The 27,429-nt window shown below is 45.5% G+C and overlaps 1 protein-coding gene and 1 long non-coding RNA gene across 7 annotated transcripts in view; one reads left to right on the top strand and one right to left on the bottom strand.

The window, feature by feature from the left end:
• KCNK10 (potassium two pore domain channel subfamily K member 10) overlaps positions 1–27,429 on the top strand; it is a 130,159-nt gene that overhangs the window by 97,931 nt on the left and 4,799 nt on the right. For all 3 annotated transcript variants that reach the window (XM_019833446.3, XM_003987901.6, XM_023255918.2), the window contains exon 5: positions 22,425–22,611. In XM_019833446.3, coding sequence (XP_019689005.1) covers positions 22,425–22,611 — 187 coding nt within the window. The remainder of the gene's footprint in view (positions 1–22,424; positions 22,612–27,429) is intronic.
• LOC105260676 lies at positions 159–27,429 on the bottom strand. Of its 4 annotated transcripts, none has more exons than XR_006599896.1 (5): positions 25,531–27,429; positions 19,736–24,034; positions 15,008–15,088; positions 8,018–8,158; positions 159–1,666 (listed from the first exon to the last, which is right to left on the bottom strand). It is a non-coding gene; the product is annotated as an uncharacterized LOC105260676 (long non-coding RNA). The 4 variants fall into 4 exon arrangements; XR_890458.3 differs by lacking the exon at positions 159–1,666 and adding an exon at positions 2,663–2,815; XR_006599895.1 differs by lacking the exon at positions 159–1,666 and adding an exon at positions 6,925–7,810.

The following is a 27,429-nucleotide window of genomic DNA, read 5'->3' as shown; positions in this document are numbered from 1 at the left end:
GAGAAATAACTCAGTAGAATTCATATTACATGGATAATGTGGGTTTATTTTGATCAGAGGGAAGATCGTGGTTTGAATGTGAACAATTACTCTCTTACTTTCCCTAAGGGACTAGAAGGAGGTGGGAGGTAATCATTTTAAGACGCAGAGAAGGTAAATATTTTTAAAGCTTTATCAACCAGGTGTCTTCTAAATTAGTTTAAGGATATCGCGTGGCTTTCATGATAGGCCCAGCTGTGCACTTGGGACAAACGACATAAATGACATCCACAAACTAGACTGCACAACATCTCTTAGTGACAGCCCGTGACACAGTCTGTCCATGAATGGCCCCCTTTTTTCTGTCTTCGTGTAATGCAGGGTTGCTCAGTCTTGGCACTATTGACATTTTCGGCAGATTGTTGTCACAGGACCTGCCCTGTGCATTGCAGGATATTTAGCAGCGTCTCTGGCCTCTGCTCACTAGATGCCAGAATCATCAGTGCCTCTAGTTGTGACAGCCAAAAACATTTCCAGACATTAGTAGGTTTCCCATCAAGGGCAAAATCGTCCCCATTAAGAACCACGGCTCTGCTGAGATGTAAGGGGTCAGTTAACCCACAGGTCCCAAGATGCATGCCCGGATCCCCTGACTGAATCTTCTACTCAAATTCTAGTATCCCCACCAATGGTTTTAACTAGTTTTTCAGTGCTGGTGTCATTCCTACCCAGAGTGCTCCTCTCTCAGATGGGTCCTTAAAGAGGGCTTTAGTGATGTTATGCTCTGGGAATAAGATCATTTCTTATCAATGAGGGAAAATGCCTGGGGACTTCACCCTGATGAATACACATAAAGATAGATTGTTCTGTTATTTTTTAGCAGGCAAACCATCTCAGCACTGACTTTAACTGACCCCATAGGGACTAATCTAACGTGTGATTCTTCCTCTTTTTCAGTTTATCTTTGATAGCTGGCCGGTGTCCCTTTGGTGTTTCCTGTTGCCATCTGAGATCACTGTAGGTGTTAATGGCTCTTAAAATGCATTTGCAAAAAAATAAAACAAAACACAATGAATCTTCACCTTTTTCTGTAAACATTAAAGCTATCAAACTCTACCTAAAATATAACTACTTCAAATACTGCCCACATAGTGTTTAACATTTAAACATTTTTAAGTAGTGTTAACGAAGTCTCTTTCTTTCTGGCAAGATTTGATCACAGATAACTTCTGGGAATCTGATTGTTACTTAGGAGTAACCAACCCCTCGTGAACTTCTGTATATAGGGACCTTTGTGGGGAGCCTTGGATTGGTAGGATCTGGTTGAGGCCAGACTGAGTGTTATGGCACTACAGTATCGAAGTCTAGAAATGAGTTGCTAATCTGCTTTGAGAGTGTACTGTATGCTAGGCCCTGGGTTGTGGGCTTTACCCAGAATAAGTTGCACAACAGCCTTCCCAAATAGACCATTATCATCTTAATCTTATGAGATTGGAAGGCTTAGACTGGTTCTGTGCCCTGCCCAAGGTCACCCAGCCCATAGGTGACAGAAGAAGGATTCCGAAGGAGGTGGCCCTGCCCCAGTGTGCATGCACAGACTTAGTCTTTCCACTTCCTTCCTTCCTTCTCTTGTAAGGTAGGAATAGCATCTGATGGTTCAGAAGGGTCTCCATGAAAGGTGTAAGACCTGGGGACAGACAAAGATGGCTAGTTGAGGAGAACTTAGTATTGGCGTCTTTATCTGTTTTCCAAAGGTTTTCCAACTTTATATGATCCATCAATACTGTGAATCAGATCGTAGCCCCTGATTCTTCTCTGTGCACCTGAGCTATCTCCCTAATGCTGGCTCATTATCAGCAAACATCTCTTTCTTAGTGTTCCCTTCTCTTGGAGATTAAGCTAGGATTTAAATGCCCCCTTGCTCATGTCTGCTATGTGACTAATGCGAAAGTGAGCTTCTAAAAGAGGGGCTTATGCTGTCCCAATGGCTGCCTCATTTGGGGCCACCTGCGAGAGAGAGGTGTTGCCAGGCAGATAATATTCTCCATTCTTGATTCTTCTACCTCATCGTCCCCCTTTGTACAACTCACTCAGTGTTGACAATAAGAGGAACACACAGCTCAAAGCCAAGCCTCTTGGTCATCTGTGCCAGCTGGTCTTGCCCTCAAAAGCATTCTCCTTTTTCTGGATTCATTGGGTTGTCTCTACACTCTGTTCCAGGGATTTTAAGAACCTTAGGTTTGAGGAAACCAACACCACAATCTTAATTCCCATTGGGCATTTAACTCGGTCTTAAACTCAAGAAATGGTCATCTGATAGAGGAAAGTGTCTGGGAAATTTTTACGGACATTCATTATCTGCTAGCACTTGCCCACCACTAACACACAGTCACTTCCCAGAATCTTGGGGGTTTTATTAAGACATTTAATATCTTTGCATGTTGGGGCCACCAAAGGTCTAGTGATGCTTTAGATCTACCACATGGGAACCTGTCTCTAAAACTTCCAGGTACTTTTGAGTTAACGAATTTAATGCAAGAATTTTATTAGGACTCGCATTTTTTATCGGTCTCAAAAAACCAACATAACAGGTGGATGATTTCCCATGTTCACCCTTCGTCACCAGTTTTCACAGGCGAGTTTGGTCGGGCTGGAAGGCGCTGATTTAATACAATAATAATCCTTTGTGCTTTTATGGAGTTCTTTACTCTTTTGGGCGGGATTACATATATCAATGTAACCCCCCCCCCCCTTTTTTCCGCATTTGGCCTCATGCTGCTTCTGTGAGTCAAGCAAGTAGTAACCCATTCGGTGCGGCTTCCGACAAATTAGGTTCCTAAAAATGGAGAGACGCTCTGGTTGAGCTGAGTCTGCCCCTCGCAGAGCTGGGTATGTGATCAGGGCGTTTACACCAGGGCGGCACTGAAGGCGGTTTCCAGGTGACTGCATGTCAGTAGTCATTGATAAACTTCTCATGGCTTTAGGAAAGGGAAATTGTTTACAGTACATCCTCACTGGGAGGCGTGCCACTGTTGCGAACACTCACCCCAAAGAGGCAGCTCCCTTGGGGGTGGCTACCTGACAGGCATAGGATGGTCACACTGCTGAGCAGGTTCTGATAGCTCTGTGTAAGGCAGGGCTGCCCGAATTAAATCTAGCCTAGGAAATGTGCATTCCTGTTAGAGGAAACACACTTGGTCTCTCTGGAGGAAAATGCTTTGCTTTTTATTTTCTGCAGAGAGCTGCATTGGTGCATTGTAGCATTTTCGACTTAATGGTTTTGCGCTCTGACTTGGAAGTTGGCTGCTCAGTCTTAGTCTCTTGTTAGCATAGAGCTGTGGTTCTCACCCTGTGGGTGGTGGGTTCCCAGGGGCCTGAGGTGCTATTTTCAAGGATCAGAGGATTGCTTTTTGTGATGCAAACATCGCTGGTAGACAGAATAAACAGTATGTCTCCTTCATGTATATTCTACGCTTTTTCAAATGTATGCAGAGGAACCATCACCGAGAATTCCATCAGTGGGTAGGAAATGTCCTACGGTGTGGGTATTGAGGCATTTCTTTTTAATGTTCAAAAGGAATTCTTATACTCAAAAAAGTTGAGTACAAAGGGGCAGAGCGACATTGGCTTTTCAAATCAGTGCCGTTTCCATGTCATTCTGGGTTCTCTTTTTTTCCATGGAATTAACATTTTTGTCCTGGCCATAATCACTGTTTCAAAGAGGTTGTCGTCTCATTTAAGGTAACCCCGGGAGTCAGTGGGATACTTTAGAGCCTGCTTCATTGTTTTTCCTTATGCCTATTTTTTATTTTACCGTGAGAAAATATATATAACGTAAAATTTACCATTTTAACCATTTACAAAGGTACCGTTCAGTGGCATTGATTACAGTCATATCCTTGTGCAAAACTCACCACCCTCTGTCTCTAGAACTTTTTCATCCTCCCAAACTGAAACACTGTACTCATTAAATGCCAGCTCCTCATTCTCCCCTCCCCCAGCCCCTGGCAATCTCTATTCTACTTTCTGTCTTTGCCAATTTGACTACTTCGGATCCCTCATATAAGTGGAGTCATACAGCACCTTTTGTGACTGCTTTATTTCATTAGCATAGTGTTTAAGGATTCATGCATGTTGTAGCATGTGTCAAAATTTCCTTAAAAAATTTTTTTTAACATTTGTTTTTGAGAGAGAGAGAAGAGACAGAGCAGGACAGGGGAGGAGCAGAGAGAGGGAGACGCAGAACTCGAAGCAGGCTCCAGGCTCCACACTGTCAGCACAAAGCCTGATGCAGGGCTCGAACTCATGAACTGTGAGAGCACGGCCTGAGCCAAAGTCGGACAGTCAACCGACTAAACCACCCAGGCACCCCAGAATCTCTTTCCTTTTTAAGGCTGAATGATAGTCCACTGGGTGTATGCGTCCTGCATTTTGTTTACCTGTTCATCTGTTAGTGAACACTTGGGTTGCTTCGCCTTTTAGCTATCGTGAATACCGCCGCTGTGAGTGCAGGTGTCCAAATATCTGTTTGACTCCCTGTTTTCATTTCCTTTGAGTACGCACCTAGAAGTGGAATTGCTGGGTCACATGGTAATTCTACGTTTCATAGTTTGAGGACCTGCCAGACTGTTTTCCACAATGCTGCACAATTTTACATTCCCACCAGCAACGCACACGGGTTCCAATTTTCTCTACATCCTCGCCAGCACTTAGTTTCTGTTTTCTTTTTTTTTTTTCTTCAATTTTCATAGGCCACGGAGATAGCATTGGGTAAATTGCTAGCTCACTGCTCTCACGTCCTGGCTGCCTCAACAGCTGCCGTTTGCACACAGGAGGCAAAATGGAGAGGCTGTGCCTCATGTTCCTCTTGCGCTTGTCCCCCTGCCCTCCACACTCACCTCCATCTGTGTCCCCGTGCTTGTCCCCATCCTGCTTCCTTAGCTCCGGCCCCACAGCAGAGCTGCCTGGAGGGAAGGTGGCTCAATGCCAGGCCAACTGGGGCTTCTGCAGGCTGGTGACGTCCGGTTTCCACCTGGCCTTGCTGCTGCTCTGACAGCCTTGTGTGTTTTGCTCTCCAGCTCCCCATCTTGGCTGCTCCTGCATACCTCTCCCCATATCACTTTTTAAAAAAAAAAGTTTATTTATTTAGAGAGAGACAGAGCCCACGTGAGCAGGGGAGGGGAAGCGCGCGCGCGCGCGAGAGAGAGAGAGAGAGAGAGAGAGAGAGAGAAAGAGGGAAAGAGAGAGAATCTCAAGTAGGTTCCACGCTGTCCGCACAGAGCCCGATGCAGGGCTCAAACTCACGAACCGTGCGATCATGACCCGAGCCCAAACCAAGAGTCAGATGCTTAACCGACTGAGCCACCCAGGTGCCCCTCCCCAGATCACTTGAATAAGCAACTATCAAATAATGGCTTCTGTGTTCTCAACACTGTGGGGTTGAGAACTGTGGCAATAAACAGGAGCTACTCCTTCTCCAGGAAGAAAACAGACCTGTACAAAGACCGATGTCCTTATGAGTCCGGGGCTAGGGTAGGCTGCCTCAGAAGCTGCACTGCCTCAGTGGATGAGGCCTGATCCACCAGTTACCAGCCATGGGACCTTGAGCTTTTTCCTTGAAACAATTATTTATTTGCTTTTATTTTTTGACTTCAAATTTTTAAAATTAAGCTCTTAATTTTAATTCCAGGGTCATTATCATACAGTGTAATATTAGTTTCAGGTGTACAACATAGTAATTCATCACTTCCATACATCACCCAGGGCTCATCGCAAGTGCCCTCCTTAAACCCCATCACCTATCTCACCCATCCCCCACCCGCCTCCCCTCTGGTCACCATTAGTTTGTTCCCTATAGTTGAGTCTGATTCTTGGTTTGTCTCTATTTTTTTTTCCTTTGCTCATTTGTTTTGTTTCTTAAATTCCACCTATGAATGAAGTCACATGGTATTTGCCTTTCTCCGACTGAATTATTTCACTTAGCACAATACCCATGTTACAAATGGCAAGATTTCATTCTTTTTTCCTGCTCGAATAGTATTCCATTGCATAAATATTTATCATTGGACACTTGGGCTGCTTCCATAATTTGGCTATTGTAAATAATTCTGCAATAAACCATAGGTGTGAACATATCTCTTGATTTAGTGGTTTTGTATTTTTTGTGGAAATGCCCAGTAGTGTGATTACTTGATCATAGGGTAGTTCTATTTTTAAATGTTGAGGAACCTCCCTACTATTTTCCACCGTAGCTGCACCAGTTTGCATCCCCACCAACAGTGCAAGAGGGTTCCCGTTTCTCCACATCCTCACCAACACTTGTTGTTTCTTGTGTTTTTGACTTAAGCCATTCTGACAGATGTGAGGTGATATCTTATTGTAGTTTCGATTTGCATTTCCCTGACGGTAAGTGATCATGAGAATCTTTTCATGTGTCTGTTGGCCATATGGATGTCTTCTTTGGAGAAATGGCTCTTAATGTGTTCTGCCTATTTTTATACTGGATTATTTGTTTTTTGGGGTGTTGAGTTGTACAAGTTCTTTATTTTGGACACAAACCCTTTATCAGATATGTCATTTGCAAATATCTTCTACCAATCAGTAGGTGGCCTTTTAGCTTTGTTGATGGTTTCCTTCACTGTGCAGAAGCTTTTTATTTTGATGTAGTCCCAATAGTTTAATTTTGCTTTTATTTCCCTTGCCTCAGGAGACACATCTAGAAAAATGTTGCTATGACTGATGTCAGAGAAATTACTGCCTGTGCTGTCTTCTAGGACTTTTGTGGTTTCAAGTTCACATTTAGGTCTTTAGTCCATTTTGAATTTATTTTTGTGTGTGGTGTAAGAAAGTGGTCCAGTTTTATTCTTTTGTGTGTTGGTGCCCAGTTTTCCCAGAGCCATTTATTATTATTATTATTATTGAAGAGACTTTTGCCGTTGGATATTCTTGCCTCCTTTGCTGAAGATTAATTGACCATCTACCTATGGGTTTATTTCTGTGGTTTTTTTTTTTAATTCTCTTCTGTTGACTTATGTCTATTTTATGCCCATTTTCTTTATTTGAAAAATAGTAGCTATCTCTTTTGACACTTAGTTGATGCATGAGAACCTGCCTGATACATAATCAGCACTCAGTAAATGCTGTTACAATAAGCACACCATTAGCTACGGGAGCCCAGAGGAGGGACTTGTGGATCCTAGATTGTATATTTGACACGGCACACATCTTCAGTGGCGCACCTGTCTTATGTTGCATAATGATGGGTTGTTCTTTTTAAGTGAAGCCTAAGGGCCTTGAATATAGAGCTTCTGTGCCTTTCTTTTCCTGTACCCCTGCCATACCTGCTCCGTGCTAAGCACTTTGGAGGCGTAAATACTGCAGTAAATACTTGTTGATTGTGAACTGATCGGAGCTGAGGGAGAAATGAACACAATTCGTTTCCACGCACCCAAAGGGTGCAGGAAAACACACTCCCCGGCAAACCTGAATGAAGAAGAGACACTTGCTGATGCTGCCGTTGGTCCCACCCCTCTTGGGAGTGGGGTGTGGGGGTGCGAGGGCTGGAGAAGTGTAGGGAGCAGCCGTAACAGGGAACCTGATGGGCAGGACGGCTTGGGTCTCGGACAAAGCTCGTCGTCAGTCATTGTCCTACAAGGAAAAGCTGCCGTGGCCGTGACTCAGAGAGGGAAGAATATGGAAGTTCTGAGTGTGCCCCTGCCGTTCTGTCTGAGCGAGGGGGGAGGTTGCGCTCTGTCTACATCCTCGGCTGCACTTAACGGGCAGCACCTGTTTACGCAGATGTGTCCATGATGTGCCATCACACACACAGATTCTAGTAAAAGGAAAGTCAAAGAATGGAAAAGATTTTAGCCGCATCCTGATTGCCTCTCAGCTTGTGTGTGCTCTCACTTGATCGTGAACACCAGGACCAGTTCCGTTTCCCTGAAGCACCAGAATGTGCCTACACTTTCTTCCCGCATGATACCTGCCCCCCAGGTATCAAAAGGGACCCTTGAAAGATGGGCTTTGCCGTACTCACATCCTGTCTCCTCATGTCCAGATCCCACGTGTTTGTCGCTGTGGCTTCATGTAGATAGAGCAATGTCCCCTCTGTCGGTTGTTTCCGTTCCTTGGCAGAAGTGAATTTGACCGTAAGCATCAACAGTCTTTGCATGTGAGCCTGGGGAACGTTTGCAAGGGCTCGTTATTGTTATTAATGATTAATGATGAAATTAATGTTAAATTATTATTATTAATATCTGGCTGTCTACCTATCCGCCACCCCCTCTTCCTGCTGAGGAAGCACAAACACATGTGTTGGGCACCTTGTATCAGTCAGTGCACGGGACTTTCCCTTCTAATTTAATGCGGTTTTACAGTTCAGTTTAGACGATTAGCAACAGGGATATATAGCATGCAGCTAAAAAAAGGAATTTATATATGATTTTAAGGATAGAGGACAGAGAGCTGCTGTGTGATTTTTTTTAAAAAAATGAATTTCACCGAGCACTGTAACAGGATTGTCACCAAGGCTAACAAGAAAGCAAATCTCCACATTTAAAATAAAATGCAGGCATATAAATGCCATATGGTGCTCTCGCAATGTTATTACCCCTTTCTTTGGCTTGCATCATTTTTCTGACGTCGCTGTTTGCTTCTTGCCTCTGCTGCTTTTTTAAAAAAAGTTTCACTTGCCCTTAGCCCTTTGGTTCTGTATTTCTATGAGGTGTATTTCTCTTCTCCCTTTCTTTGGAGGCTTGTCAGCCTTTTCTCCAGGGAAGAGGAGGAAAGAGGACCTGTCCAGATGGCCCTATAAACATGTGACACCTGCTTCTGGGAGCTTCTCTAGCGGGAGTTTGAGGGTTGAGGAGATTGCCCCCTGCCTGAAAAATGGGCACATTGCTTCCCATCTCTTTTCTCCTTTTTAAAGATGATCACATGCCTTTTTTTAATAATATCTCTAGAAACGTCTTGAATCCGAATTCTTCTCTCATCCTTAGGGAAACAACAACCCAGATGAACTCACTAACCATACCTTGTGAAAAATTCATATCAAAATTTTAAAAAAATTGTCTTTTTTTTTTTTTTTACAATTAACATTCTTCCTTGGAGTGGGATCCTTGATGGTTGCGTTTGGGGGACGTATCTCTGCGCCCACAGGGGACATTCATAGGGGCTGTGTCTACACTGAATGTGCCATGGTCTCCTGTTCAGACTTTTGCATGGGATATTTATGGTGCTTTGGACAGGGCCTGTCGTCCCCCAGCTCTGAGGGGAAATGTCAGGTCTTCAGGGAGGTTTTCCTGACTCCAAAAGGAGGTCAGCACCCCCTACTCCCGTAACACCTTGCACACCCCCAGGATGGCATTCATCTGTCTGAACTAGAGTTACGTGCTTCATGGCTGACGTCCCCATCAGCCTGAGAGCTCTGTGAGGCCCAGTCTCTAGCCCAGGGCCGGAACCCGGAGAGCACTGAATCCATGCCTGATGAATGAATAAATGAATGAATGAGCATTAGCCTGCATTTTGATATGGAAAATGACCTTGAAACCAAAAATCGTGTTGTATACTAATAAATGGCAACGGAGGAAAAAAACCCACCCTGGTCTTCACCTATGAAGTGCAAATATTTTGGTTAAAGGGGGGGGTCCAGGAGGGGGGCTGTCCTCTGATCATGCTTATTGCACACTGCACACGGTATTTATGTGCTAGGGGCTTTTGCTTCATGAGGCAATACCTGTAAGCATAATTCTCCAGACTTTGCAAGGCAGCCTTGAACACAATATACAGTTTACTTTTATCCAGTCGTTCTCAACCCTGTAATACCCAACACCATCTTTTGGAGCAAATATTCATTAGTGCCCACTTACCACATTGAAATAAATCTCCTAGATTGTGCAACTCATCTACACATATAATTTGGAAAATTTCAATAGTATTTTCTAGCTACAGTATAAAGGAGAGATAAAAGGTAGATCAATTACAATAGAATAATATGCTTCAGGAATAGGCATTTGGGCACAAAACCCTAGGAGACCCACTGAAGCAGCGAGACCCTCGTGTCTGTGTATGGAACGCGGTAGTTCCAAACGTGGGTCAGTTCAGGTGTGTCCCCCCAGTGACTAAGATGCTACAAAGGATGTCCCCCCAGTGATGTGCTTTTCAAAAATGGAGAACAGTCCTTGGCAGTGTTCCAACTAGTCAAGATTCAACCTTCTTGCAATTTACATTGATTGGAGTCACATTCTTGTAAAGTTCAGCCTATATTGAAACTATGCAAAAAAATTTTGTGTGTGTGTGTGTGTGTGTGTGTGTGTGTGTTTACACGTAAAAGGGAGTTGAGTTCTCAGCTCAGGTAATTATAAACATGAATTTTTCTCCATGAATAGTCAAAACTCACAGTAAGTTTGGGATTCTTGTCTGGTTGGTGACACTAACTCTTGTACATTCTTGCCCCCTCCCGCTGCATGCCCGGAGTGCCCCTGTGATTGTGACAACCACAAACACCCTCCCAAATTTACCAGTCACCTCTTAGGGGGTTACAGTCTGAATGGGGTTGTTAAAAAAAAAACACCAAACTTCCAGGGAGCCGCCGTGTAGCTTCAGGAACACACACATATGATTTCTATTCTTGTGTGAAAGGCTATGTTCAAAAGCCAAGACTCTGTCCTTTGTGCAGTTCCTGTGCTATTAATATTCAATTCCATTCCACAAACCTGTCCTGTGTGCTGCGTATATAGCCATCGCCTGTGCCCCTCTGTAGTGGATACTCTTACTAGTGTTCTATGTTACAAAATCCTGACAGTTTATCTGTTCCTGGATGAACAGTTTTCTTTTATGTCCTTTGTAGGTTGGTTTACCTTAAATGATTACTCCCCTGTTTTCCCTAGGTGCTAAAAAAGAGGGAGCAAGTGTAGAGAAACACATCGCGCATTTGATACAAAATGGGGGAGACACACATGTGGGTAGACAGCAATGCAGGATGAGTGGGTCCATCGACAGGGGAAAATGCAAAGAACAGAGACAGCCAGAGGGAGGAGAGGTAACTCGAGCCAGAGGGCAGAGGGCTTCCTGCAGGAGGCAATGGTGGATTTGTGTTTCGAGGAGCATCCCCTTTGACAAGCATAAAAAGGGGAAGAGGAAGAATATCCCAGCAGACAGAACAGCCTTTAAAAAGCACAGACGCAAAGAGGCACATGGGTGGCTCAGTCAGTTGAGCATCTGACTTGGGCTCAGGTCATGATCTCATGCTTCATGAGTTCGAGCCCCACATTGGGCTCACTGCTGTCAGCACGGAGCCGGCTCTGAATCCTCTGTCCCCGCCCCCATCTCTCTCTGCCCCTCCCCTGCTCACGCTCTCTCTCAAAAACAAATAAACATTAAAAGAGGGCACAGAAGCATGAAGCGGGATTCTGTCTCTTTAGAGGGTAAGCTGCAAAAATGACTGGAATTACAGGCAAGACGGAGAGGGACAGCAGATGCTTGCCAACAGCGGGGCCCCCAGCACTTCTGCTCAGGAAGGGGGGGGTGACACATTCTGCGGGAAGAGGAGGTGGCAGGGCAGCAGGCAGGATGCAATTACCGCCTTGGAGCAAGGCCACGTCCTCACGGCTGCCGCCGCCACTGTAGGCACGTGACCCTGGGATTCCGAAGGCTCAGACAAGGCCCATCTCTGTTCTTTACTGTGGGGAGTATGGACTCCACCTTCTCTGTTCCAGTTTTCCCTCCAGGGCACAGCCATCATGTCTGTCCCAAAAGCAAGAAAGACCAACTGCATCCTTACGGATACTTGTGCTGTTTCTCAAGGGAGCCATGCAGCATTCGGGAGCAGTCCACGTTGCCTCTCTCCCTTTTCTCCTCCTTACCCCTCTCTCTCCCAGTCCCCCGCCCCCTTCTTTTCCTTCATTACAAAGCTGACAAAGAGAACTTGGCCATCGTAGAGGCTTCGGAAAACAGTACAAAAAAGAAAGTAAAATCTTGCAAAAGCCCCTCGTCCAAGGAGATCTGTTGTCAACACGTTGATAATTGTGCTTCTGAATCGTCTCTCTTTGCATCTTTTGCCCAAATGCCGGGCACTGCACTAGCATGTCGATCCCCTTCCCAAGGTCCTCTGCCCTCTGACGCTTGCAGGGGCTGTCACTCATGTGTCCCCGTGTCTGTCCTAGCTGCAGCCTGTGTCTTCCCCAGAGACCCGTCTCTGGGTCTCCATGCTCTGCTCTAACACTGCTCTTGGCATGCTGCTGGTCCCCTCCTGCAGGGCTGGCCTGTGGGAGGAGTCAGATACTGCCCTCTGTCTAACTCTCCGTCCCGGGAATGGTTGCAGCCCTTCCCACCACACAGCTGAAACCCGCTGTAATTTCTAAACGAGACTTTTCTGTAGATATAGGAACATCGGAAACATTGTCATGCCACGTCAGGTTGTAGTTCAGGCTGATCTTGGACTTCAGAGGTGTATGCCTGTCCCGGGGACCACATGGGGCCGCGTCCCTGACCTGCCTGCAAGTGGCTAAAGCCAGCTTACCCTGACCTCCTGGAGAGGCGGTTGCAGGCAGGCAGCTTAGCTGACTCAGGAGAAACCAACTTTGGATAATTTAAGGAGAAAAAAAAAAAAAAATGAAAGGATATCTGATAGCTACCGAATCCCTGGGATGGGTAGAGACCCAGACTTGGGAGGTACCCAGCCAAGAGCAGTCACCCAAATCACGCCACGGAAGTGGTTCCGGAAGAAGCCACTGTCGTTTCTGGCTGGCATAGGTAGCATCTTGCCGTGCTGACCCCATTGATTCTGGGCCGTAGGTGCTGCTGCTAGAACCACCCCGTGACTGCCCCGAAAATGGGATAGAATATCTTCACTGTGGCCACCGGCCCCAGGATGGCACCCATATGGTCCCTGCTTCTTTGTAGAACTGACGGTGTGTCCACTGCTCCCTGCCACCTCCCTGCCCCCATGGAAGCTTCCATCTAGTGCTGACTGGCTCCACCTTGACTGGGGGCAAAGTTGTCTCTCCATGCCCCTGCCCTGTGTAGTGTCCATGTCCTTCAATCTCTGTTCAGGAGACTTCGGGGGAGCCAAGAGTCTTGCGCGGCAGGCTGGGCACAGGTGCTGAGGTAGTTGCGTCCACACTAGAGGAGGGCTCTGCATCTAACCCCTTCCTCTCTGCCCCTGGTCCCTCAGACTGTAGGTTCTGCTAACCCTGCTTAGGAGACCCTGGGAAGATGTAGTCCCTTCCCACCCTTCTTCCTTTTCCAGGCCGAGTGGCCATTCTGCCTTCTCTCTGTCTTTGACCCTAGCCCGATCTTATCTATTCCGTGGGAGAGAAAAAAAGTGGTTTGGAGGCGCCTGGGTTAAGCGTCTGACTCTTAATTTCAGCTCAGGTCATGATCTCACAGCTTGTGAGTTCGAGCCCCACATTGGGCTCTGCACCGACCGTGTGGAGCCTCCTTGGGATTCTCTCTCCCCCCCCCCCCGCCCTTCTTTCTGCCCCTACCCTACTTGCTCTCTCTCTCAAAATAAATAAACTTAAAATTTTTTTAAAAAAATTAAAAAAAGTGGTTCTGCAGGCATGCCTCTGGGAATCTTTGTTCCTCACTTAGGAATAGCTTTTGGGATACCAGAGAGAGGAAAACACACAGAAAACCATAGAAAAGATACTCCAAGGCCAAGTCTGTCACATCTGTCTCACTAGTGTCTGGTTCAGAGTCTGACTTTTGTCTCCGTGGTCGGGGAAGCCTGGGCTACATGCTTGTGTCTTTGCAGGGGGGAGGCTGGGAGAGCGAGTACTTGGCATTCTATAGCTTCTGTCCTGGGAGGAGCATTGTTCTGTTTTGCTCATCAGTGAATTGAGCTCAGTAGGTGCACGATATTTATTGAATGAAAGGGGAGAAAGTATTGAATTCAGCTTCATTCACAGCTTGGAAAATATTCTGCAAAAGAAAATTTGTTCAGTCTGGATGTTTCTATCAAGTTGTCTCAATGCAGGGTTTCCCAGTTTAGGATTTATTTCTTAAAAAAATTTTTTTTAATGTTTATTTAGTTTTGAGAGAGAGTGATAAAGAGAGCGCAAGCAGGGGATGGGCAGAGAGAGAGAGAGAGAGAGAGAGAGAGAGAGAGAGAGAGACATGGAAACTGAAGCAGGCTCCAGGCTCTGAGATGTCAGCACAGAGCCTGATGCAGGGCTTGAACTCACAAACCATGAGATCAGGACCTGAGCCGAAGTCAGACACTTAACCGACTGAGCCACCTAGGTGCCCCAGGATTTTTTTCTTTTTCCTTCCTTCCTTCCTTCCTTCCTCCCTCCCTCCCTCCCTCCCTCCCTCCCTCCCTCCCTTCTCTTCTTTCTTTCTTTCTTTCTTTCTTTCTTTCTTTCTTTCTTTCTTTCTTTCTTTCTTTCTTTCTTTCTTTCTTTCTTTCTTTCTTTCTTTTTGTGAAGCCATGTTTCATTCTTTCTTAAGCTCCTCTGTTTCCAGTCTAACTAGAAAGTGCGTGCATATTTCTTTCTGTCTTCTTTCCATTTTCTTTCTATCTCCCAACAATTCTCTGCAAACCTGTCTGGGCAGCCTTCTTGTACCTCCAGGAAAATTCTAGGCCCTCACACCATTGTTTCATTTCTGCTTTCTATACTCCAAATCTTTTCCTCAAACGTGCTCCTCCTTTTCATAGACTTAATTATTGTTTTCTTGCTTCTCATTGCCTTTTTCTCTTCTAATTCCCACATCTTTGCCCCATATAATTTCTTAAGGCCTATTTCATTATTCTCTATAGTTTTATGAGAGTGAGCATCCCTGTGTGCTTTCATTAAAAAGTCTTTCTCTAGAAAGAAGGAAAGAAGGGTGTAACTCTTGGGGAGGGGATTGCTTACCACATCCCCAATAACACCCAGGGATCTTCACGGGTGTTGACTCAACAACACCCACGTGCATTTTAAAGGCATTGACCTAACTCTGGCTGATCTTGGGGCTTTCTTCAGGTCTTCTAGTGGGTGAGATAAATATTAAGCCACAGAAAAATGCATGCTTCTTTGCCACTTACCTTGATTCCTGGGCATGTAGACAGGCACTCTGGGCAGCCCACCAGAGGCTCACAAGTGTCTTCCCTCTGGGTTATTCATACCTGCAAGTGGAGGGAGGGGGGCATGTGAAGGCTTTCTTCTCTCCCTCACTTCCTGAGTACCCTTGGATGCTGGTTCCAGGCAACAGTGACCTGGCTCTGAGATGGCCAGGAAAGATGAGGACGAGTCAAGGGCTCCTTGATAATCCACTGTGACCCTTTTACTTTACTCAATGTGTTATGTGACTGCATTGTGACCATTGTTCCCCAGCTCCATCCCCCGGCCTGTCTCATCCCTGTGCGGGGTCCCTGTTCCTCCAGAAAGCCCCTCTGGGGCCTGGCTTTGCTTAATGACTTCCCCAGTTCCTCATCTCCTTCTAGGACAGACCCCTCAGTAGGAGGTCCATTGTAATCACTTTCTTTCTGCTTTCATTACCTGTGCTCCTCCTTGGTGAGGGCCATAGTCTAAACAAGGGAACTCGCCTTCCATTGAGGAGAAATTGCCCCAGTGGACACAGTCTGACCTCTTTCTCCCCTTCGTTGTGTAATAATTATTGAGCTATCACTAACATAAAAAACCGTGGTACCAGAAGGGCTGCAGGGAGGAGAGTTGAGATGATGGGGGTCCTTGAAGGAGCCAAATAAATAGTGTCCCCTCCTTCCCACCCAAGGTATGAACTGATTGAGAAGTAGGACAAAGGAGATGATGCACTAAAGCACAGTATTACTATATTTTCTCAACACTGGAGAATATGGCTTGTATCTGTAGAAAAATGGGGTTCTTAATAACAGTGCCAGAATTAGACAGGAGATCACAAGGCCACTTTTTGAGGGCACTTTGTTCCCAAAAGGAAAGGAGAGGAAGAGGCAGAGTGCTCAATTCCTGGGTCAGAGTAAGGCTGGAGACATGCCATGTGTATCGTAGCAGGGGGAGCCCTCTGCTCGAGAAAGAAGCATTGGGGTGGGATCTTGTTGCCCTGGCTGTTGTGGACTGCTTGACCTTGAACGCTTGTTAGCCAGGGGAGGAGAAGAGTGAGGCGGCTTCAGGTGTCTGTAGCATTGTTATTGCAGTATTATTATCATATGCTCGTACATATAACGGTGGGAGGGCATTTTGGGGTGGAGGCTGTGTTGTTCACTGTGCTGCTGAAGTCTGGGTAAAGTAACTTTAGACTTTGGATAGGTGAGCAGCTAGGTGGGCATTGATCAAGGTTGCCAGGGGTTATTCTGTAGAGGTGGCTCATCAGGAGGGGGGTCCATCCTCCTCTGCTTTCCATGGGCTTGCTTTCCAAACCTCAGCTGAAGAGCAGAACCATTCTTCAGCCAAGGTTACATGTGGGAGTTTCCTACATCGGTGTGATTGCCTGTGTGCTGTTCCAATCCTGAGGGTACGGTTTCTGAATTCTTAACTAACAGAGATCCAAGGGTTATCCATCACCGTTGGCACGCTTTTGTATTCCACATTACCAGAGCTACAAGAATATTTCTGTCTTCTCTCCTACGTGGTATTTTTAATCAGTGGGATGTCATTAGGTACTATACTTTGCCTTCAACACCTGCACCAGGGCAGGACACCATGGACAGCGCCACAAAGACTGCTCTCAGCCAAAGACTTGGTGGTTCCCACCCTGCCTTGTGCACTAGACTTTGTGTGCATGAGGAAGGAACTTTTCTCTCTTTTCAGACTGCTGTGTCCCTTGCAGCCAGAACAGCCTGTGGCATATGAAAGGTCCTTAAAAATTATGTGTTGAATGAATTAACTGGCTGTATTCTGAGTGCAAGCTCTTGTGTTCCAATTGAATATTATCTCCAAATGTTAAACACCACTGAATTGTAGAGCAGAAGACTTTAAAAGATTTTAATTAAAGTGTTCCTAGAGTAGAACAGCTGAGAATGTTTATTATTTGTGGATTTTAATTTTTCTACATTCCAGGTGCACCTATATTGGCATTTCAGTGATAAAAACAATTTAATTATATATACCAAAAGCTTTTTAAAAAACTTTGCATGGTGATACCAGGAAAGCATTGAACTTGCCAGTAATCTATTAGATGCTGCAGTGTGGCTCAGAGTCAGGTGCTGGATGAAACTTTAGTGTGTGTGTGAATTCAGCTATTGACCTGAATATAAACAAAATACATTTGTGTATTCAGGCTTTGAGTAGGACATTCTCCATAGGCTCCATGAAGATTTTGCTACATGATTCTCACTAACGTATGTTTATAGTATCTCTGCCATGGAGATTACAGGCAAATGCTGTTTACAAGCTCTCCTCAAAGTTTATAGAATTGCTGATACTACATGGTTATTCATTATAATGTTGAAACTATTTGTTAGAACTTTGTGGAAAAAGAAATCTTTGTGGAAAAACATAATAATATCAGAGAATGAAGTCAGTTCTTTTGAAAGGCAGTTCCTATTATCTTTTCATTTTGAGAAATTATTCTCAGTTGAATTGTATTACCATGGTGATGTGTTTGCATTTCAACAAAACCAAACCAGACTGTAAAGTAGAGCTCTGCATGTCTAGCTCCTGTCCTAGGACTTTCATTGCAGTATCCTTATTATTAAATAAAATCTCCTATGTTCCGGCTAAAAATCACAACAAAGAAGCAATTTCCTCGGCCAGACACAACAATCTGGAATGCTGATCTCAGAATTCGAAGAAATCACATAAAAGTGAAAAGGAGAACAGGCATTAGAGAGGTAAAAGTCAAATAAAGGACTCACCCACAAATGAATAGAAATATACTTGTTCTCTAAAATAAGACTGCAGAAGTAAGCCAACACAGGAAGGGCATTTTGCTTAATGAGAGTTGGACGTGTGGCTTAGTCCCCTGAGGTTTGAAACAAGTAAACCCTTTCAGGATTGTCAGCACATACCTCCCTGTCTCAAAGGAGAGCTCTTAGAGCTGGCTCTCCTGCTCTCTGTTTGTGAAGTTTGTTTTACTCTTTGGAATAATTGCACACGTAATTCTGACAACTAAATGCAAAGTCTACAGGAGGTAGGTTTTGAGTTCTTTGAAAATTCCTGCAGTTCGTGCCAATGGGAGGCAGGAAATCGTTTCGCATAATGCTATTTGCATAAGAAGGAAAGAACACATCATTTATTCTAATCAACAAAGTGTGAAAACAAGATCTGGACAGATGTGCACAACCATCCTATCACTCCTGCCCAGATATTGTATCAGTCCATCTTGTCCCAGATCACAATTTTGTTCGCCCAAGAACACATTAGCTCAGTCAGATCTGGGTTCTCACAAAGCTTTTTGCTAGCTGCTGGGCTTACTGGTAAATAAGCAGTGTGGTTTTGCTTAGCAACCCCTCCGTGGAAACACAGCACGCTTTGTAAGCGGTGGGGAGGTGGGGAGGCAGCTGGCTCGGGAAGCAAGGTATGTGCCTCTCAGGGTCTCTGCAGCTGGTCTCTGACATCGCAAACATTATCTTCAATCCTTAGTCTCGCAAGGCTGGTGAAGAACTAGGGGGAAATTAATTGGAAGGCAAATAAAAAGTGTTCAAGATTGTGAGCTGAGACTGTCTGAGAACTCAACCCAGAGTCAACACAGAAGAACCAAGAGAGAATGAGGACCTTTTTTCTCATTAAAAATGAGGTAATTATAGGAGATAACGTATCCAGGAAGCCCACAATGACTTCTTGAAGCTAAACAAAGATTATCTTAAGCCAGACATGGGGGAACATTCCTCAGTAGCTAAGGGCAGCATTAAATCTGGGACTGTCCACATCTAAGAGAAGATTTGAACTTGTACATCCAAGATAATCATTAACAGTCACTGAGCACTTAGCAGGCAGTGTGATCAGCTTTTGCACACTCATTTAATTTTCCAAACAATCCTGTGAGGTGGGTTCTTTTACGTCCATTTTATAAAGGAAGAAACTGATGTGTAGAAAGATTGACAAACTTGCTTGAGGTCACCCAGGTATATAGCAGTGGGGATGGGAGGTGTGCCAGGCAGTCTGCTCTTAGACCCCGAGTTCCTATCCACCATTTTACAAGTAGTAGGGTGCAGTTACAGGGCTAATGGGGATTCAAAGTCCAAAGATCACTGGATGAGGTGTAAGGTAGTTTGTGGTTCCATCTTGAAAGCTGTGAAGCGTCCAAGTAAGGCAACTGTTTTGTTTCATTTTAATGTCTGGAGGGCAGCAAAAGCATGGATATCCAGAATAACATATATTGCTAAAACCTTACGTCCACACCTTGTCCTTTTTTAAAAAAGGTTTTTTAATGTTTTTACTTTTGAGAGAGACAGAGACAGAATGAGAGTGGGTTAGGGGCAGAGAGAGAGGGAGACACAGAATGTGAAGCAGGCTCCAGCCTCTGAGCTGTCAGCACAGAGCCTGATGTGGGGCTCGAACTCCCCAACTGTGAGATCATGACCTGAGCCAAAGTTGGGACGCTTAACCGACTGAGCCACCCAGTCGCCTCCACACCTCTTTCTAAAGTGAAGTATGGGTAGACAGCTTTTCATACACACGCATGCGAGACACTTGACTTCTTATGTCCCTAAAATACCCCAATGACTGACTTCTCCACGCATTCACTGAGCATCACTGTAGGATGTCTGGAAGCAGCAGCCCAGGAACACACGTGCTGGCTTGGGCAGTGAGCAGTGGTGAAATGTTTACCTTGCTGATAAACTCTCCAACAGATAATACATTTAAGACACCACTATTTAGCCTTTGTTACATACCTCCCTCTTTGCCATGAAACGAATCCTGTCCTGTGCCATCGTCCCTTCTGCCCACCTCTGAGAGCTGGGGAATGTCCCCCAGCTTTCACATACTTGCAGTCCTCCTTTGCCAACCTCAGCCTCATGTGGGTCGCAGTTGTGTCCCCACCCTAATTTATGACCTCACAAGTGTCTCACAAACATTTAGTTCACTTTACTTTTATTATGCGTTTGTGGAGGACAATTTATGGTGTGTGTGTGGCGGGGGGGGGGGGGGGAATGGTGTGTCCATTGCCAGCAATTAGATGAATTTAATGATTGATGGCGAAATCTCCTTTTGGGCTTTGGATTTTTATATATGTCTATAAACAAAACTAGGCCAGTGATACATAAGTTCCTGGATTCTCAGAGGGACTCAACTGCCCTCACCCAGTCCTGCTATCATATCCAGTCTGGAAATTTATGAAATGGGGAAGACATTCCCGTGGTTCTCAAGTGATTTATCTGGTCACAATACTTCCGTGCAAAAATACTTGGAATTTTCATTTGCAGTTTCAACAATATCAGTAAATTATCACTTTTTTTTTTCCAGATGGCTTTTCTGAGGAGATGAGGAAGGGACCATGTGAAGAGCATGGATCAAATAATTTTTCCCTGTTCCCACTTTATACACTGAGTGCCCTCTTGGGAGTTAGAGCACATGACTACTTTTCATAAGGAAGGATTGTATTTCTTTGGGTCTTCTTGTGTGTGTTTAGGGAGTATACTGATCCCAGAACGGGGGTGGAAATCGTGCTGACTTAGATTTGTGCCAAAATATGTTCCCCACTGTAACTGCTCTTACTGACTGCCCTGTGTCCTCCATTTTGCCGCGTTGAGCATACCTGGGACTGGGACCCCAGTCGGGTGGGGCTGAATGTTTCTGAGGCATGATTAGAGCGGACAGCAGCCTTTCCTCCTTTCAGCTTCCTCATCCCTGAAAATTTCCAGTGAACAAGCAACACCATCCTTTCTCCCTCAATTGGGGAGGAGGGGATGGAAGGAGGGGAAACCTAGTCATCTTCTTGACTGGCATTTCCATGGTTGACCCAAGTGGCTCATCTTAGAAGACACAATTGACTCTCTCTGTCCTGGGAAGATGTCACAGAGGTGTCACTGCTTATTACTGAAGGTTAGGAATTCCCGGACAGATCGCATAGTAACACTTTTCTATTCTCAGTCTTCCTTTCTAGAAGGGAAGCAGGATGGCCTGTTCTTCATGGGGGTTAGTCTGGTTGATTTCGTTATGAGGGGGTAGGTTGGAGGGGCGGGGCGGGGGGGACTCTGGCAACTTTGTTTGAGCTGGGAAATTGTTGAGTAACTTGAAGTCTGGTTCCATCAGTAGGCACTGGACTGGGAGTTAATCACATCAGAAGTCTAATCTTGGCTTTGGCTCTAATTAGAAAAATCATTTTATGCTGGTCCCTCAACCCCTCCTGGCATCTGGTTTTGCGTCTGTAAAATGAGGTGTATGAATGCAAAGGTCTCTCTGGGCTCTGAGGTTCTCTGCCTTCTAATTCACCAGAAGGCAACGAATAGGAAACAGAACACATGGTAAGGATTTCCTAGATCCAGTGCCCCACATGTGGTGTATTTTTGCAGAACATCAATCTAGGTGGTGTAGAAAGGCCCATTCATTCTGGTATTACATGGTTTTGGTTGGGTTATAGTGCTAGGGCCCCCTGATGACAATTGACATGCCAGTCCTGGGAGCTTTGAGAAGACCTTAAAGATTATTTAGTCCAGAGGCAATGCCAGTGTTGTCTTGAGTGCATTCAAGGGGAATACCAATGATGCTTCCAGTCTACCTCTGGACTCTGTTGGCACTGTTTCTTTGAGTGACGTCAGTCTAATACCCAATCTAAATGCTCTCACCTCCTACTGGCTCCTTGAGAAGCTGATCTGAAATGAAGCTCCTGTCATTTTTGACAGTGACCCCATCATTCTGGCTTAGACTTTTGTCCGTCTTTGGTGGATAATACAGCCTAAACGCGCCGTAGCGCTAGCTCAAACACGTGTTTTGAAAGAAAAGTATGTTATAAACGTACCACTTCAGCAGGGAAGGAGGGTGAAGAAGCTGGAGTCTGTCTCAAATGAGTATGGGGGTGGCTGTGTTTTCCTTGTCCTCTGAACATTTTAGTCTGTCTCAAGCCAGCTGTTTTTGTTTTTGTTTTTTTTTCCCCCAACACGTTCCCTTTGACACAAGGGAAACTAGGTGCCAAGTCCATCACTGCCACTGTGGAAAGAGCTCCAAACCTGTGCCCTCCTAAAGGAGGGTCGATAATACATGAGAAATGGCAGCAACCCCTTCTGGGGAATAATTATATTCGCACCAGTGAGGAAGTTAGAATCAGCATTTGGAACCACTTGAAGGACATTCAAGGCAGGACCTAAGCAGGGTTTCTTGACCCACGGTCCATGGTTTCTTGACCCGGGGTTCATGAACAGCCTTCCTGGGGTCCAAGAGCCACCTATAGAGCATCTGAAAACTTCTGTCCGTGCGTTTTTCTAGGAGAGGGTCCACAGCCTTCCTTCCTCCGGTTCTCCCAAAGTTGCCCATGACTGAAGAAAGGTGAAAAGCCACTGACATAATACATTTTTTTCTGTGCCTCTCTGTCCTCTGAATCTAGGGTGATAAAGCTGACCTATCTTTCTGCTTTGCTGTTCCCAGAAAAAGCAAGTGAGCCAGACCAAGATCCGGGTCATCTCAACCATCCTGTTCATCTTGGCCGGCTGTATTGTATTTGTGACGATCCCTGCTGTCATTTTCAAATATATCGAGGGGTGGACAGCCTTGGAGTCCATTTACTTTGTGGTGGTCACTCTCACCACAGTAGGCTTTGGTGATTTTGTGGCAGGTAAGCTCCCTGGGCATCCCAGTCACCAGGGCCCCCAGCGGGGAGAATATTCTGTTGACAGTGCTTTTTACAACCACCAGGGGGCGCCTGGGTGGCTCATTGGTGAAGTGTCTGACTTCCGGCTCAGGTCTCCTGCTCACAGTTGGGGAGTTTGAGCCCGGTGCCTGGCTCTGTGCTGACAGTGCAGAGCCTGGTGCCTGCTTCGAGATCTGTATCTGCCTCTCTCTCTCTGCCCCTCCCCCCCCCCCAAAACAAATAAACACTAAAAAAATTTTTTTGACCACCAGAAAAAACGTTATGGGAGAAGCAAATGGAAACATCTCAATGTCACTGCTGCTGTGCATGGACTCATTTCAAGCCCGTGGTCCCATGTAATATAAAAAGCCGCAGATTCTGGTGTGAAAAGAAAGCCGGCCCCTTCCTCCCCAGGATGTTCATTGCCCTTATCATCATATGAATTATGCATGAGTGAAATGAATTTCTCATTGAATGTTAGACTTATGATTTGCATTAAAGCTCCTTGAATGAATTGATAAAGACTGTATTAGCAAGTGGCAAATAAGGAACTTTGGGGAGATTAGCATAGAGTTTAGCCTGCAGCCATCTGTGGGTTAGGCTTCCTGATGCTGCCCAGGGGAGGGCCGTGGTCCCCACAAAAGTTATCCTGGGCACAAAATTTAGGACTCAGCTGACTAGTAGAAGCCGAGACCCGTCCCAAGGGAGTAAAATTTAACGGATTCTGCATGAATGTATATTTTAGAAGCAATAGCCTTCATTGTGAAAGTCAATGCCAATGAACTATGTTTATAGAAGCAAAAGAAAACCACCATCAATTTCATCCGGGGACAGGGAGTTTGAAAATGAAATGAGATCTGGCTTCTTCCATGTATGGCTTTCCCAGAGTGTGGTAGGAAGGCAAAGAGAGAGAAACAGGCCATCCTTCTGTGTCCTAACAGATAATTCTAGGGGGTCGGGCAATGGATCGTTGCCTACTCCAAGAAGTGAACGCTTTGATTAAACAACTCTGTCCTAGGCTCAACACGTTTGAGTGGTGTGTGTGTGTGTGTGTGTGTGTGTGTGTGTGTGTGTGTGTGTGTTATTCACCAGTTCCCGGTTAGGCAGCTGCGTAGACATTTGCACGCTGAGATCATGGGCTTCCCATGCTTTATTTGACACATGATCCTGGCAGCACCTTGGTTTCCTCACAGAGTATGGTGCTCGCCAGGATGACAGGGATCTGGGAATCCGGAAAGCAGGACATTCTGGAGGGGATACTGAAGTCTTTTCAAAAGGTGCCTGGGTGCCTCCACATTCATTCCAGGCTACTAGGGGTCTTCTAGCTGTTACAGCAGGGCAGATGAAGACTGCAGTCCAGTTTGTAAAAAATAGCAGTTTTTATATTTTTTTTCTTCCTTTTTATTGCCTAAGGACAAAGCATTGCAAAGTCAAAGTGATTAAAAACTTTACAAACTTACAAAAGCCGGGGTCTGGGTCCCCACCAGTCTTTCCTTATGCACAGTCACTGTGCGTCTCCTCGCCTTGGGTCAGGAGTCACTTCATGCCATCCGAGCAGAGGCCTGAAGCTCCGGAGAGAAACCACAGGGAACCCGTTGGGACGATTTCACAAACTTCTGTAAGTTCCCCCAGGGCATGGCTCGCACTAGTCTGTGCTTCCAGGTGCGCTCGGTGTTAGTCCTGGGCTGTCTGCTGGACTGTCTGTTATAGGACACCTGTGACGAACCTTCTCTCTAAACACCTGCTCGACTCAGCCTGTTAATCTGCTAATCTGGGGCACAAATAGCAGAGCCTTGGAATATAAAATTTAAAAATGTATTTACTTAGTGATCAGCAAAGTTTTAATTTGAATTTAGGTTATCCGTTTATTTGTTTGAAGTTTATTTTGAGAGAGGGAGAGAGAGAGAGAGAGAGAGAGAGGGAGAGAGAGAGAGAACCCCAAGCAAGCTCTGCACTGTCAGTGAGGAGCCCGATGAGGGGCTTGAACTCATGAACTGTGAGATTATGACCTGAGCAGAAATCAGGAGTCAGACACTTAACCGTTGGAGCCACTCAGGCAACCCCCAGGTTATCTGTTTACATATAATTAATTATACAATGCAAGAAAATGCAGGGAAGCCTGACATTAAAAAAGATGACATTTGACAATAACGTAATTGAATATCTTACATTTTACTGTTAGAAGTTGTGATCTTATAAAACCAAAACTATTATAATCTATTCACATTAGAGTCAATGTATAAATACCTACTATCTACGTTTGCTAATATTATTGAACCAAGGCTTTCATGTTAATTGAAAGGTGAATATGAGTCTGTAAAGTAACATGAATTCCATTTTACAAAACAGCACTGATTGACCGAAAAATAAAAAAGAAAATGAAATAAATGAGCCCCAGATTTAAGGCACATGAATGTTCTCGGTTGGCCGGTGTGATGGGACTTTATTTAGAGCCTTGCTGCTTCAGTAAAAATGTCAGAAAGAGGTAGCTTTGATTTATTTAGATCCTAGATGAATACAGTTGGCCAACCTAAATGATTTTGCATATGTTGGTTCTAAGTAAAAAAGTTAAAGATAACCCAGGAAAGAAAATGTGTGACTTGTTTAACATTATGATGTGTATATGGGTCCCGGCTCTTCATCGTGGATGGGAGAGAAGAAAGGCCATGCATGTTCTTTACCTTCTAACCCACAGTGACCGCCCTTATTAGGGAACACTGCCCAGCTGGTGTCTTTCCTCCCCGGAAGGAAGGGGAGGGAGGGGAGGAGCAAGGACAAAATGAGAGGGGCCTCTGGTGCTTCAAGGGGTCCTGCCACTGATTTTGATTTATTATTTCTTCTTATTACCCCCCATGGATTGAGAGCACTTAGCACATACCGGCACTTGACTTTATCTTTACTTACCTCGCAAGGGCATGACCCCCACAGTCACAGGCCTGGCGCTGGTTTAATTCCCTTGTTTGTTGATTACAAAGCCTTATTTCTTTTGTTCTGAGGTCTCCACGGACAGGGTGTCTCTTATAATTCACAGTGCTGACTGCGAGCGGACCAGGCCTTCCTAAATTTGGGTTTCCAGAACTTCTGTAGATTGTGGTCCAAAGATGCATGCCTTTAAGGCATGAAATTTGTCACAAGCTTAGCAACAGGGAACGAGGCCCGACCATTTCAAAAAGGTGCATCAGCAAGAGTTGATAGTTGCTCTGAGTCAGCATCACTTCTAGAAATATAATCGGAACGTTGGTCATCATGCAGGATTAAATGCTGGTTTATTTTAATAGCCGACTTCCTTCGGGACAGCCTAACAACTTCGGAGCATTTCGAAACCCTCAATGGGAGCGCACACACGGAGCTCTGAATTCCAGACAAGCGGTTGAGAAAGGAATGCACCAAAGGGTGCCTTTTGTGTTGTTTGCTAGCGCACCCTAGTGGCAGTCTTTGGCGGGCGGTGGTGATTTGCTGAGGTCAATGTTTACCGTCGGCAAGCCCCTCCTCCCCCCGCCCCAGGCTCTGAGGACCGAGCTGCGCGGTTCTCCCGCCCAGCGCGGAAATGAACCTCAGAAACCACTTACTGCTGCAGGAACCCTAGAGAAAGCTAGGGGGGAGGGGGGGGGGCGTTGCCTAAAAGGAAAAAAAAAACAAAAAACAAAAAACAAAAAACCTAAACAAAGGCAGCTGAACCAGACCGAAGTGTGGTTGCCCCAGAGCCCGTTAGCGATGTTTGGAATTCTCAATGTAAGAAATGGCAGTGGCTGTGGAGATCTTGAGGCCTTGTGGGCTGCCCTGCACCCTGGGTTCGGTCCCACTGACAGGAGCCACAGGCCACAGGGCCTGCCCACGTGCCTTTGGGAGGTATTACTGAGACCATAAGAGCTCAGACTGGATTCCGTGGGGCTCGATGAGGTTGCAACCGCCGCTCAGTGGGAAAGACTAGTAGTAATCACTCCTCGTGTAACGCCTTAATTACCCATACATTGCTAATGTTCAGGTGCCTTAGAAATGGCCGCCTGGGGGCTCCCGGGCGGCTCAGTCGGTTAAGCGTCCGACTTCAGCTCAGGTCATGATCTCTCAGTTTGTGAGTTCGAGCCCCCGCATCGGGCTCTGTGCTGACAGCTCGGAGCCTGGAGCCTGCTTCAGACTCTGTGCCTCCCTCTCTCTCTGCCCCTCCCCTGCTCACACTCTGTCTCTCTCTCTCTTCCTTAAAAATAAATATTAAGGAAAAAAAAATTTAGAAATGGCCGCCTGCCTGCCTCACTGGGCAACAATGTGTCACAGGGTGAGAGGCAGGCTGATAGCAGCCATGTCATGGAACTTCACTTCTTCAGGAGACAGCGCTGAGGTTGGAGCCTATTTTACACGGCTACTTTTGGTAGGGCCTGTAGGAGGGTGAGAAGAAACAGGCTAATTATTTGCAATAAATGACTGGTCCTTTCAACGGAACAGCCAGTCAATGCCATCAGGCAGCTGGCCGATTTGGTTTGATAGATTTCTATCGTAATCCCTACATGTAAAATAAAGGGATTGGACTCGCTGGCCTTTTAGCTCGAGCACGGTGATTCTAATTACTCAGACTGATTGACCTTTTGGATTAGCATCGTGTAAACACCATCCCTCAGTGTGAAATCACTACTGCGAGGATCAAAGTCTCAAGAATGCCATTAAGTCTAATTTTACTTCCTCACATCCACTCTGCTCTTAGTAAATGCGTGTGTTAAGGGGGAAATGGTTCCAAGCCGTTTGGGATGATTGATCCTTCATTTTTATTACATTAAAAAAATTTTTTTAAGTGTTTATCTATTGTTGAGA

Source organism: Felis catus, chromosome B3, assembly GCF_018350175.1.
Source record: "Felis catus isolate Fca126 chromosome B3, F.catus_Fca126_mat1.0, whole genome shotgun sequence".
Taxonomy (NCBI): Eukaryota; Metazoa; Chordata; class Mammalia; order Carnivora; family Felidae; genus Felis; species Felis catus.
This window is presented reverse-complemented; position numbering and strand designations above follow the sequence as displayed.